The sequence below is a fragment of the Pelophylax lessonae genome, assembly GCF_965119305.1.
Source record: "Pelophylax lessonae genome assembly, chromosome: 13".
Classification (NCBI taxonomy): domain Eukaryota; kingdom Metazoa; phylum Chordata; class Amphibia; order Anura; family Ranidae; genus Pelophylax; species Pelophylax lessonae.
In genome coordinates this window covers 139,888,559-139,902,759 of record NC_138780.1, presented here as the reverse complement: position 1 = coordinate 139,902,759, position 14,201 = coordinate 139,888,559, and the positions used below count along the sequence as shown (strand labels likewise).

At 42.0% G+C, this 14,201-nt stretch overlaps 1 protein-coding gene across 1 annotated transcript in view; it reads left to right on the top strand.

The window, feature by feature from the left end:
- Window positions 1-13,901, top strand: part of AP5M1 (adaptor related protein complex 5 subunit mu 1) — a 49,240-nt gene extending 35,339 nt beyond the window's left edge. The window contains exons 6-9 of the mRNA XM_082275718.1: window positions 3,421-3,506; window positions 9,929-10,047; window positions 10,736-10,832; window positions 13,755-13,901. Coding sequence (XP_082131844.1) covers window positions 3,421-3,506; window positions 9,929-10,047; window positions 10,736-10,832; window positions 13,755-13,837 — 385 coding nt within the window. The 3' untranslated portion in view covers window positions 13,838-13,901. The remainder of the gene's footprint in view (window positions 1-3,420; window positions 3,507-9,928; window positions 10,048-10,735; window positions 10,833-13,754) is intronic.
- Window positions 13,902-14,201: the final 300 nt, after the last annotated feature.

Sequence of the window (14,201 nt, the reverse complement as noted above, 5' to 3'; positions counted from 1 at the left end):
TTACACACTGACAGGAAAAATCAATGACCTACCACATCGCTCAACAGTGCCGTGGTAGTTCATTAACTAAAAGCCGCAAAGGATTTCGGTACTTCTAGTTCATATATTCACAGAACGCGGGTGGAGCTCTGCACAACTGCGCTTTTTTCAAAAAGCAACAGCTGGTACGGGGAACTTCTTTCTCTTCTACTGTCACAGGGAGAGAAGGCAGCGGGGAGCGGCTACAGCAGTGGGAACATGTTACTTAAAAACGGGTGGAACATGTAACACGTTCCCAAAGGTGAACTTATCCTTTAAAGCGGAGTTCCAGCCTATTTTGCAACTTTGGTGATTTCTGGAGTGCACGCTATGCTAATCAACAATTGGGCATTTTCAATTTTTTTCGGGGGGTCCCTTACCTTATTTTCAGGGCATTTTTGATTGTACTTCCTCCTTCTCCCCCCTCTGTGGCCACGGCCACCGACATCACTTCCGCCTCTGCATTGCATCCTGGGAGCTGTTTGTCATCACTCCCAGGAGGCTGGAATCAGGAAGAACTCCCAGAACACTCCCTGGAATCAGGAAGAAGGACACAGCAGATTTCACTGCGGCTTCAGATGCCCACATCCAAGATGGCTGCGCTCAGACAGCGTTTTTAAAAGTAAGATTCTGACTAAAATCCAATACTGTACACCTTGTAAGTATGAGAATAGCGGTTCTGTAAAGGGCGATGGATTAGTATTATAGGGGTATTTTTAGTTAAAAAAGGTATTTTGAGGCCGGAACTCTGCTTTAAGAAGCAGAAAAGAAGAGGTGGAGAAAGCAAAGATCCACAGAATACATTAGGAATAAGCAGGGAGATACATGTAGTGCAGCTCCTGAGGTAGAGATTCTTCTCCAGAAAGGAGAACAGTTGGCAGCACAGTAGAGACACCAAATCCCCTGAGACTAGCTGTGCCTTTTACCCAACAGATATACAGCTTTGAGGCTGTAGGCACAGTCACATGCCAGGAAAGGCACTTTCTTCAAAATGTAGATTTTCTAGGAAAAGTTGTTCATCTTCTCTGCCATTTTTAACATTTTTAGTCTGAGTTTAGACCTATGTTTATCTCAAACATGTTTACATTTATTTATGGTTGATTAATTCACTATTGTTGCTTGAAGTCTGCTCCAAGCATCAACTACCCTTTTAGTAAAATAGTAGTTTTTAATTTTATCTGTGACCTTTTACTTCTTCTAGGCAAGGTACTGCTTATGCACTGTTAACATAGCTTATGAAATCTTAACTATTTTGTTTCAGGTCCCCTTTAATGCAACACTAAGGGGGGCCTTTTTTGCAAGGATTGCTCTGATTTGCTGCTTTCCTTGTTTATATCAGGCTGTGTTTGGAAAGCCTTGCACCTAAACAACCCAATAATGGATGTATCCATGTCATGCAAAATCTTATGCAAGTCATCATTTTTAAATATTTTCACACCATAATGTATTGGGGAATTGTTCACAATAACTGTGGGAAGAGTGCACAGGTGTTGTAAGAAACAATCATTTCGTAGTTTGCCTTTATTTTATATACATAACTGAAAGCTATGTTTGTTTGGTTACCATGGGTCTACATTTCACTTCCTTCATTTTCTTCAGAATACCCTGTAGGTGTTATTTAAACACTAATTGTACCAGTTGTGGTCAAAATAATAATTAAAGTAATGGTTGACGCCACTATTAGTATCATTTATCATGCAAAATAGGCTGCCTTCAATGTAACTATGTAGGGTAAATGTATTTCACTATCGTTCATTGACGTATGCAGTTCCTGATGCATATCAGTAGGGTTATACTGCCCCCTACAGGAGTAGGACACTAGACAGAAAAAAAGTTCTGGCTATGCCTATGGGCAGTCACGGAGGGTACATCCTCTCTCTTCCTTCCAGGATGTCAGTTTTAATCTGTCTAGTCAGGAGTAAGGACCTAGTTCCCTGCTGGGATCTCTGGTCCTGTTAAAGTTTTTTCTAGTTCATTTTTTTTTTAGTTAGCTTTTCCCCGGATTTTTTTCCTGATCCTGCGGGATATGGGCGACGAGCTGGATGTATACATCCAGTGGTCACCCCAGCTGGCCAAGGATCACGTGCAGACCTTAGCTCCGCGCTGGGTCGGCCACGACATAGTGTCACTGAACGGGGACTCGCCCCGCGAGTTAAACGTCTCGCCAGGTCGCACACAACTGGGTCTAGGCCCGAGTCGCAGCCTTCTTATTTGGCCAACAACCCCCCCACTTTGGCAGTGAGGGGTTCTGTCAGGGCGTCTGGTACTGGTGGCGTTGTCCTGTCATTCTCCCTATCTGGTGGTTCACAGGGACAAAGGGGTACTTCGTCTGCATCCGTCCTTTCTTCCGAAGGTGGTTTCCAGTTTTCACTTAAATGAGGACATTGTGTTACTTCTTTTTGTGTCCTAAGCCAAAACATTCTAAGGAATTTGTACTGCTTACTTTGGATGTGGTTCGGGCAATCAGGGTGTACTTGGCGACTACTGAGTCTTTTCGAAAGTCAGATTCGCTCTTTGTACTCACGGATGGTCCAAAGGAAGGGCTGCCTGCTTCTGCTGCGACTGTTTTCAGATGTATCAGACAGACAATTGTGCAGGCTTATTCAATTAAGGGTCAGGTTCCACCTTTCCCTGGTAAGGCGCATTCTACTCGGGCGCTTAGTGCTTCCTGGACTTTTCGCCATCAGCCATCTGTGGTTCAGGTTTGCAAGGCGACTACCTGGTCGTCTGTTCACACCGTTACCAAATTTTATAAGGTGGATGTGCTTGCATCTGCTGATGCCTCTTTTGGCCGCAAAGTTTTGCAGGCTGCTGTTTAGGGGGCTTTTGGCCTTCCTTGAGGGTGTTTATTGTTTGTTTCAGGTGGGCCTCATCTTGTTTTTCTGATGAGTCCTATGTTGCCTGGTTGGCTATGTTTAGCATTGGGGACTTTTTTTCTGCTGTTCCCACCCCTCATTTTATGGCACTGCTTTGTGACGTCCCTACTGATATGCATCAGGAACTGCGTCTGTCAATGAACGATAGAGAAAACTGGATTTTTGACTTATCGTAAAATCCTTTTCTCCTAATTTCATTGAAAGACGCAGTACCCACCCCTCTATTTTGAGTTGGGTTGGTATTACTTCTCTGACACTGCTTTGATACAAAACTAACATCCTATGCAGGAAGAGAGAGGGTGTTACCCTCACCCTCTGGGACTGCCCATAGGCGTAGCCAGAACTTTTTTCTGTCTAGTGTCCTACTCCTGTAGGGGGCAGTATAAACCTACTGATATGCATCAGGAACTGCGTCTGTCAATGAACTTAAGCGAAAAGGATTTTACGGTAAGTCAAAATCCAGTTTTCTCTGGTTTCCTTTTTTCTTCCATACGCTCATTTCCTTTTTTGGTGTTTTTAATAATAGAGGCCAGATTAAGCATTTTGAACACAAAGCTAGTCATGGACAACTTGAATTATCAAGGGAGAAAAGTCGTCTGATCTGGGTGATAGGTACGTACTGACACAATCTCTGAACAGTTACTAAAACCATATATTTACATTTATAGAACATAAGCAGTACATTTAAAGAGAAAAATGTACCAAACTGTAGAGTAAAAAATTCTACCATAGTCATCTAGTCTGGGTGATAGGTACTTACTGAAACAAGCCCTGAACAGTTACTATAACCAGAAATTTGCATTTAAAGGACATATACAAGTACATTTAAAAAGAAAAAAGGCACAACTGAAGAGTAAAAAATTCTAAATTCTGCAGCATTGAGGAGTCTTTAGCTGCTGCCTCCTCTGATGGAGCAGCATTTGTTATAGATGTCTCCATAGTGTTGATTGTGTTAAGGGTTTTGTGCAGTAACAGCTGGGAGCCAGGCATGCCCCTGTCCATTTATGTCTGGTGCCAATACACATGTATGCTATGGGGCTAAGGGTTATACTTCCTCCAGTGGGGACATTAGCTATTTACACTGATGTGATTCTTACTTATTTAAAACTAATATGTAGTCATGGGGCGCCGGTGCAAAGTGCCAATGGCAGATTTGTCCTAGGCAAGCTCTGCACCTCCTGGATACAAGACCAGCCAATTTCAGCAAACCATTCGCTTAATCCAGTCCATCCTCAGCCGCCCTTCTTCCGCAAGCACAGGGAAAAGTCGCCATGGCTCCCTCAAGAGCGAAATCAGATCTCCCAAGCTGCTCCATCAATAGCCAAGATGGCGTCGGCTGCACTAAAGCTCTCTCTCTCCGCAGACTGTCCATACTTCTTCCCGGAGGGGCAGACAAGGGAGACAGTCGTGCTAGCTCCCCATTACCACACAGAGAGGCGCCAGACTACAGGGATCTCCTACAGCAGATCGACAAATACTCCATAAAGTGCTCCAATACACCCCTTCAGATTACAGAACACCTCCTTAAGGACATAAGGGAGCTTAGCTTTGGCAGATTTAGAAACTAGAATGGATGGCAATATCACTGTGCTGGAGAATCACCAAAAAGAGCTAGAGGCCCTTCGAAATTAAAACGCTACCCTACACTACAAACTGGAAGGCCTCAAAAAATAGATTCTGGGGATCCAATTCACGCTTATCTGGCCTTACTGAACACATTACCAATCTTCAATCCACTGCAACTGCGCTCATCCAGAAATTAGCCCTGGCTATTCCCACCGAACATCTCGCATTTGAGCAAATACACAGGGCGCTTGTCTGAAAACCTATACCGCCGTGAAATGTCATTGTTAAGTTTCTCTATTTCTGCACTAAAAAGGCCATCCTGCAAGCTGTGCAGGAGAAACCCACCCTATCTTTCCATTGTTTCAACTACCAAATCCTACAATGCTATCACATCCCTTACTGCTGGGGTTTCCTGTTTTGGCTTGTCTTAATGTACCAGAATCACACCTACATGGGCACAACGCTACTGAAGATTCAAGGCCATCTTGATGGTCTTTTTCTACTCTGGTCTCTGACTCGGTGCTCTCCAAAAGCACCCAGTGCAAGCTGTGACTTCCCTCGGGTACCAGGGACCCCAGCTTCCTCTCCAGCTGCCCAAATAGCAGACATTCCACCCCTGGGATGCTCTGATCACTCCCCGTGAGTGAGACACTAGAAACCTCCCTACGATGAAAGACCCCGGTCTGGCATGCCGAGTTGTGACTTATTGGGTTTTATAGTCAAACCCTCAGAGGCACTGTCCTTGCTCTTTGTAGCTTTCATTGGTTTTCAAACACAATGTCCATTATTCAGCTTCTTTTTTCTCTTTTCTTGTTTCTTTCACTATTTCCCACTTCCCTCCCCGTTCCCCTTCCCCCTGGGTCAGGCTGGGTGGTATCCCGTGGAACAACCTGAATGCAGTACTTGCAGCCTTATTAATCATTTTTCCTCCTCATATCCTTATGCCTATCCTTGGAGTACATTCCCCCAATGTCAAGCTGTCAAGCACAATTGTACTCTAGCATTTTGAATCGTACAACAATTGAAGGCATCCATAGTCTGCTAACAAGACACCCATTTTTCTCCCAAATACTCAACCCCCAACTATTTCAGTACTAACTAAGCTTTTGTGTATCAATCTAACACCCAAACTAAAAGTAGAGGTGTCCTCATAGCTTTTTAGAAGTCAGTGCAATTCTCCTGCACCAGAGAAATCAAAGATCCAACTGGAAGCTGCCTTCTTCTTACTGGGCATCTCCTCAACAAGGAGGTAACCACAACAACCTATTACGCACCCAATGTCCACAATCTTCCTTTTTTCAAACACTTTCTGCACATCATCAGGCACCACCAAATAGACACTCTTCTCCTCTGTGGAGATAAAAATACATTTTCCTATTCCTAAACAAGTTGCACTCTCTCTAGCCATTCCGGCTTATTAAGGGCTCTTCTTGCCCATCACAATCTAGTAGGCAGTTGGAGGGAGACATACCCATCCACTCAGGACTACACCTATTACTCTGCCCAACCTAACTCCTTCTTCGTTCTTCTTTATACTATGCTATCCCCTGTTATGGCAGTACATATACTCCCTATCTTGTGGTCTGACAATTCTGCAGTACTTTTAACACTCACGTCTCTGTTGTCAGAGGGCACAGACCCACCCTGGTCTCTCAACAAATCACTTTTCTCTGACGCCCCACTGCAAACATACATTTGCTCCAACAATATGGATTTTTCGACTCACAACAGGACGCCTGACATCTCTGACTCAAACTTATGGGAAGCCCATAAAATGGTCATTTGAGGCCATTGTATACAATTAGCCACTTTTCGCAAGAAAGAGCATAAAACAAAACTCTTTGTTCTAGAACGTGACTACTCGGCAAGGGCCTCTTTGCTTGATCTTTCTAGACCAAATAAACTAGCACTAGAAGAGGCTAACGTAACTTGAACCTTCTTCTAGCACAATGTTTCTCAACTCCGGTCCTCAGGGCACACTAACAGGCCAGGTTTGCAAGAAAACATCACAGGTGATATCATTTGCTGCTCAGTGATTGCAGTATTCTAGTCTGCATCTCCCCAAGGTAATACTTAAAATCTGGCCTGTTAGTGTGCCTTGAGGCCCGGAGTTGAGAAACACTGTTCTAGCAGACCAACCCGACAAAGCTTGAAGATGCACTATACATGTTTTCTATCTTAAAGTAAACAAACAAGACTCTCTGTTGGCAGCTAGGTTATGTTGATATGTCCTACTGGCCTTACTGCTAAAAGAGATGAACTCACCAGTTGCCCCCTTAAAATGGTCAAGTTTTTAAAGCAACACCTAGCACTTTATATCTCGGTGAACACCTCTGTAATAGCTGCAGATGCTTTCTTTTCCAAAATCTCACAACCACATATATTAATCTCCTGGTGTCAAGCTCTTAAAGCTCCTATGTCAGTAGAGGAGGTTCTTGTAGATATTAAAACTTTCTTGATGATTCCCAAACCTAAAACTTATTATACCAAACTAACTTTTGATCAGTATCTTTATTGCATGTAGATATTAAGCTTTTGGACAAAATTTTTGCCATTACACCTTACCGAGGCATTGGAGGCCTTCGCTGCAACCAACTTGATTTTATACCTACTAGACTGGCTAGCGATAACATTCGGAAACTTGCCCTCCTGTCCCTCGACATAAAAAAGCTTTCGATACAGTCTCATGGGTACTTGTCCTGAAAATATAGCGCTTCGGCCCACAATTCCCTGGGTAAGTACAAAAGCTTATGTGAAATATGCTGGCTTCAAATCGCTCAGTTTCCCTATCACAAACAGCACTAGGCAGAGATGCCTATTGCCCCCTTTTATTTGCCTTAGTTATAGAGCCCCTTGCTCAGTCCATTCCAGAATCCCCAAATACAACAGGCCTGTACATTGTGTCTTGGCATTGTAAGTTGAGCCTATTCGCAGATTACTTCATTTTGACTATAATGAACCTGCTCATTTCCCTACCCAGTCTGAATGCCCTCATGACCCAATTTAGTACAATTTCTGGCCTGCAGATCAACCCCATGAAATCCAATGCCTTGAACATATCTCTGCCTCCCCCTTGCTTCTAAATCTCCAACAGACCTTCTGATATCAATGGGAACCCCATAAACTGCCATATTTAGGAGTATTTCTGACCAGGGACTACTCTTCCTTATGTGAAGCTAAATACCCACCCCTCCTCCAGAAACTTTATACTCTACTAAATACCTGGGATATCCATCGTCTCTCTTGGTTGATCCATATTGCGGCAATAAAAATGACATACCTAACCAAATTACTTTTTAGGGGTTTTACTAATTTTGCTTCCTAAACTAGTGCTACTTCAAATGCAGACACGTGTGATGTGCTTTTTTTGGAACAATAGGAAACCTAGAATTTCTACTCAGGTTATGTATCAAACCAGGCCAAAGGGTGGCCTAGGAGTTCTTTGCTTTTCAAGATAATACGACACTGCCCAACTGACTAAATAATATGCCAGCCAGGAAACCCCACTACAGGTTGACACAGAAGCCCACAACTATGCCCTCTTATCTATCCACAAATGATTGTGGCTTCTTTCTCAAGACAGGAAGGGCTTATTGAACCCAATCCTAACATTCACTGCTCTTCTGGGACAGTAAGAAATACTCCGGCAGACTTCTTTTCCCCATCTCCCACCACTGTCAATCATACATAACCTCTCTTTCCCCCCTGGCTTTGAGTCTCCCAAGTCTTTTTGCCACTGGATCAACTCAAAGGTGACCTGTTCCACACCCTGCTAACTCTGAGAAGCTTTAGGACCATCTCGCATTTCTTATCTTTAGAAAAACACTCTGTGATTGTTGTATTATGTCATATGTAACATGTAAAAGTTTCTAACCTTAAGGCTCGGTTTACACTGCCGCGACCTGAAAGTCGTGCAAATTATGGTGAGACTTTGCGAGAAGATTTCCTGGCGACTTGAGTACTACTTTGAGGCACAAGTCTGATAAACATGGGATTTTGCATGTCACGCAACTTGGGTTCTCACTAGGGATCGACCGATTATCGGCAAAGCCAATATATATCGAGGGCCGATATGCACTGTGAGTCTAGGATGGAAAGGGACCTGGGGGTACTGGTAGACAACAGGCTTGGAAGTGGCATGCAATGCCAAGCCACTGCAAGCAAAGCCAACAGAATACTGGGTTGTATAAAAAAGGGGATTCACTCCAGAAATAAAGAGATTATTCTTCCACTCTACAAGACTCTGGTCCGGCCACATCTGGAGTATGCTGTCCAGTTCTGGGCACCGGTCCTCAGGAAGGATGTGCTGGAACTGGAGAAAGTCCAGAGAAGGGCAACAAAAATAATTAGGGGAATGGAGGACATCAGCTATGAGGAAAGACTACAAGCACTGAACCTATTCTCTCTGGAGAAGAGACGATTGAGGGGGGATATGATATCAATGTACAAATACTGTACTGGCGACCCTAGCATATGGAACAAAATATTCAGAGAAAGGAGATACAATAAGACACGTGGCCACTCACTAAAACTTGAGGAAAGGCGGTTTAACCTTAAAGTGCATAAGGGGTTCTTCACTGTAAGAGCGGTAAGGATGTGGAATTCTCTTCCGCAAGAGAATCAGCGGGGAGCATTGATAGTTTCAAAAAACTATTGGATGGACACCTTAAAGACCACAACATACAGGGGTATACAATGTACGGTTAAAAGCAAACACACACACACATCATAGGTTGAACTGGATGGACTTGTGTCTTTTTTCAGCCTCACTAACTATGTAACTAACTATGTAACTATGTAACTTTCCCCGATATAGCGGAATCGGCCACCGATATTGCCGATATTTGGGAAAGTGCTTGTACCGGAGTGATGCCTGTGGCTAGAGGCATCACCCCGGTACCGGTGTCCATAGCCGACGGTCGACTGTCTTGTAATGACAACCGATGCGACTGAGAAGCCGCTCGGCTGTCATTACAAGGAGCGGGAGGGGATGTCCACGGCTCACCCGGGTCTCACGTCCCACCGGGAGATCTGGGCAACCAGCCTGCATGGCCGCCGGAGACCCGATCAAAGCCGCAATTCGGCTCTGATCGGGTCTCCATGCAAAAACCTGGAAGTGATGTCATGACATCACTTCCGGGTACTGGCGTCAGATTCAAAAAAATTACAGCATTCAAAACAGCCAAACTTGGCGTTTTGAATGCTTTTAAGTGCAGAGGAGGGGTTTGGGGTCTTTTAGACCCCCAGATCCCTCCACAAGAGTACCTGTCAAGTAAATAAAAAATGTTTTAAATGTACGAAAATATCGGCCCAAATCGGCCGATACCGATATGCGATGACCAAAATATCAGTATTGTCAATGAAAAAATTATATTGGTCGATCCCTAGTTTTCACAAGTGGATCCTAAGTCGCAGCAGTGTGAACCGAGCCTAAATGTACATGAAGTCATACCTAATGTCTTTTTCAGGACAAAAATTTCCAAAATCTCTAGAAATTTCTCTTACGGGAACTGTGACATTCAACTCAGAACAGCATCCCAATGACCCTGTGGACTCAGTCTGTGTTGGAAATACTGCCTATGTTAAAGTAAGTAGGTACAGTTAAAGCATTGTCCTGCATGAGTAATACAGATACATTTTAGGTACCCGGCCAGTGCTGGGATTGGGATTTTTTCATTTTATCTTAATCTTAATAGGGTATCTGTCAGTAAAGCATCTTGCAGAAACAATTTAATTAGATTAAAAAAAAACTGGAGTTTTTCTTATTTTTATTTTATTTATTTTTACAGTTCTCTTGTTCACAATTCTCCATAATCGCTGTCCCCAGTGAAGCTCGCAAACTAATATCCCTTCCACAAGGGCTTCAGTTGAGGAAGCAACCTTTTACTCCCAATCCCTTCGAATGACATTGACATGCATTACAATAGTCACAGAGAAGTTGCCTTATTTGCATTGTCTGTACTGGCATGGTTTGCCCCTTCAGACATCAATTGCCCACAAGTGCATTTTAACTTGAAAAGCGAAAGACAGTTGCCAGCTTGGACCAGTTTTTCTGCAGTAAACCAGGAGAATAGGAGCATGAAAGTTGTAAGTGGGTTTCTGGATATCCATTGAGCTCTAGGCTTTGGCAGACCTCATAGGCCTGCAATCTGCTTGCTGGAGGAAAATGAATCACCTTGTAGAAACATTATTACGAATAACAAAACATCGGTGGCATTGCCCTGCATTTTCACAAATGTCTTATTTTTATTTATTTTTATCATTTATTATTTTAGCTTTTCTTTAGAATCCCTGACTACAGCCTCACAGGATGTTACACAGACCAGCATTCTGTCCAAGTCTTTTCATCTGCAAAGCCAAAAATTATAACATGTAAGAGACTTATTATGATTGCTCTGTGTGTTTCTATTCTTGATCTTAGTGTGAATTGTTTTATAAAATTGCATACTTTACAGTAAAAAAGCCAAACAATATAAATTGGACTTACTGTATTTGCTTTTAACTGATGTTTGTTTCTAAGCCACGGTGCACGCTGAATTGACCCCATCAGTAGGTCAACAAAATGAAACAATCACTACTCTTTAAAGAAAGCAGCTTTATACATATCTGTCTGTTGGTCGTTTTGCTAAATTTCATTCTGCAGCAGAGCCATTTGTGCTGATCTAGATCCACACTTCCCAGTATGTAGAATAGGGTGTCCCTATTGTATACTGTAGGGGTCAGCAAGATCACAGTGATTTACTTTCTGCTGGTCAGCAGGGGGAACCACAGTAGCCAACAGGGGTACCCACTATTCAACGAGCCAGTGTGAGCTATTGGGCCGCCCGGTATGTATGTGTAATGCTTCTTTTGTTTTTCAGGATAATGCCTGTATAATTTTGTTGACCCCTTTACAGAGTGAATTTAATGTAGCATTGGATGTATTATTTTTGTTATTTACTATATATAATATAATTTAAAAAATAAACAGTTATTAATTACAGAAGATTCTAAAAGCACTCTGGGTTAGCTGAAGTGACAGTACAGCAGTGCCTTTTGGGCTTGCTTTACTAACTGAAACCTCAGATGGAGCCATTCAATAAGGTTTAGGATATCTGGGGGTCTGAAAGTTTTAGCATGAGTTATTGAGCTCTGTAGCCAATAGACTTTTAACAAGGGGAACATAGGAATGCATGTAAAAAGAAGCCAAAAGTTCCACCTGCTGGCTGGATAGAAGAAAAACTATTTTAAAATGTTTCACATATGAAAAAAGTGAAGTAAATATTTAAAGGTTTCACCCTACAAATCTGTATAGAGTATTGATTGTGTGTGTGTGTGTGTGAATATATATATATATATTTTTTTTTTTTTTTGACAGTGCCTTGAAAAAGTATTCATGCCCCTTGAAATTTTCCACATTTTGTCATGTTAAACCAAAAAGGTAAATGTATTTTAATAGGATTTTGTGTGATAGATCAACTCAAAGTGGCACATAATTGAGAATTCAGAGTTGAGAGTGAAAATTTTGCCCACTCTTCTTTGCAAAATAGTTTAAGCTCTGTCATATTTGATGGAGAGCATCTGTGAACAGCAATTTTCAAGTCTTTCCACAGATTCTCAATTGGATTTAGGTCTGGACTTTGACTGGGCCATTCTAACACATGAATATGCTTTGATCTCAACCATTCCATTGTAGTCCTGGCTATATGTTTAGGGTCGTGGTCCTGCTGGAAGATGAACCTCCGCCCCAGTCTCAATTTTTTTTGCAGACTCTTAATAGGTTTTCTTCTAAGGCTGCCCTGTATTTGGCTCCAACCATCTTCCCATCAACTCTGACCAGCTTCCCTGTCCCTGCTGAAGAAAAGCATCCCCACAACATGATACTGCCACCTCCATGTTTCATGGTGGGGATGGTGTGTTCAGGGTGATGTGCAGTGTTAGTTTTCCGCCACACAAAGGATTTTGTTTTTTATGCCAAAAAGTTCAATTTTGGTCTCATTTGACCAGAGCACCTTCTTCCACATTTGCTGTGTCCCCCACATGGCTTTTGAAAACTGCAAACAGATTTTCTTATGGCTTACTTTCAACAATGGCTTTCTTCTTGCCACTCTTCCATAAAGGCCAGATTTGTGGAATGCACGACTAATAGTTGTCCTGTGGACAGATTCTCCCACTTGAGCTGTGGATCTCTGCAGCTCCTCCAGAGTTACCATGGGCCTTCTGGCTGCTTCTCTGGTAAATGCTCTCATTGCCCAGCCTGTCAGTTTAGGTTGACGGTCATGTCTTGGTAGGTTTGCAGGTGTACCATACTGTTTCAATTTTAGATGATGAATTGAACAGTGCTTCTTGAGACGTTCAAAGCTTGGGATATTTTACTGTAACCTAACCCTTCTTTAAACTTCTCCACAACTTAATCCCTGACCGGTCTGGTGTGTTCCTTGGTTTTCATGATGCTGTTTGTTCACTAAGGTTCTCTAACAAACGTCTGAGGGCTTCACAGAACGGCTGTATTTATACTGGGATTAAATTACACACAGGCGGACTCTATTTGCTAATTAGGTGACTTCTGAAGGCAATTGGTTCCACTAGATTTTAGTTATGGGTATCAGAGTAAAGGGGGGCTGAATACAAATGCATGCCACACTTTTTAGATATCTATTTGTAAAACATTTTGAAAACCATTTATCATTTTCCTTCCACTTCACAATTATGTGCCACTTTGTGTTGGTCTATCACATAAAATCCCCAAAAAATACATTTACGATATTGTTCATAACATGACAAAATGCGGAACATTGCAAGGGGTATGAATACTTTTTCAAGGCACTGTATCTCCCTCAACTTCATATGAGCAGCTACAGAAATTGTGTCCTTTTGATGATAGGTTGGCTTTATATAGCGGTGTCAGTACACAGCAAGCTGTGGGTATTTTTTTGAGGAATGAAGGTAACAATCATTTATTTAGAAATTTAATTTTGTTTAACCTTCTACCCGGAGGATTAACCATATATCTTCCTTATTTGAGTCACTGACAGTACTTTGTGGAACTTAGTTTCATCTTCCAAACTGTGGGTATGAATACCTTTTCAAGGCACTGTATTTATTTATTTATATTTGTTTTAATTAATAAAGAGTTATAGGTTAATTATTTATTGAACTGATTGTAGAAATTTGGGGGACAGCACGTGTTATAAAAACAGAGTGTAAAAGTCAGCTGATTCTACATGGGAGGTTAGAATGATGGTTTTAAATATTGTACTTGGTACTCCAGTCCAGAAACTACTGTCTAATCTTGTTTTCCATCATGTGTTTCAGCTCGTGAATTGATCTCTTCAGAATATTATATATGGAATTCCAAAGCACCAGCGCCAGTTTTGTGCCGATCATTTTTTGATTGATTGTTCTCTGCTGTATTTGTAAATAACTGAAGAAACTGTCCAATAAAATACACTTTATCTTGTATTTTGGTGTCTATTTAGTTATCCTATTTTTTCTCCTTTTAGATAAACAGTAAATTCATGTTTGAAGGGGTTTAAAGGAGAAAGCTAGTTGAATAAAGATCATCAGTTGAGAAAAGTGGTATACAGTGCCTTGCGAAAGTATTCGGCCCCCTTGAACTTTGCGACCTTTTGCCACATTTCAGGCTTCAAACATAAAGATATAAAACTGTAATGTTTTGTGAAGAATCAACAAGTGGGGCACAATCATGAAGTGGAACGAAATTTATTGGATATTTCAAACTTTTTTAACAAATAAAAAACT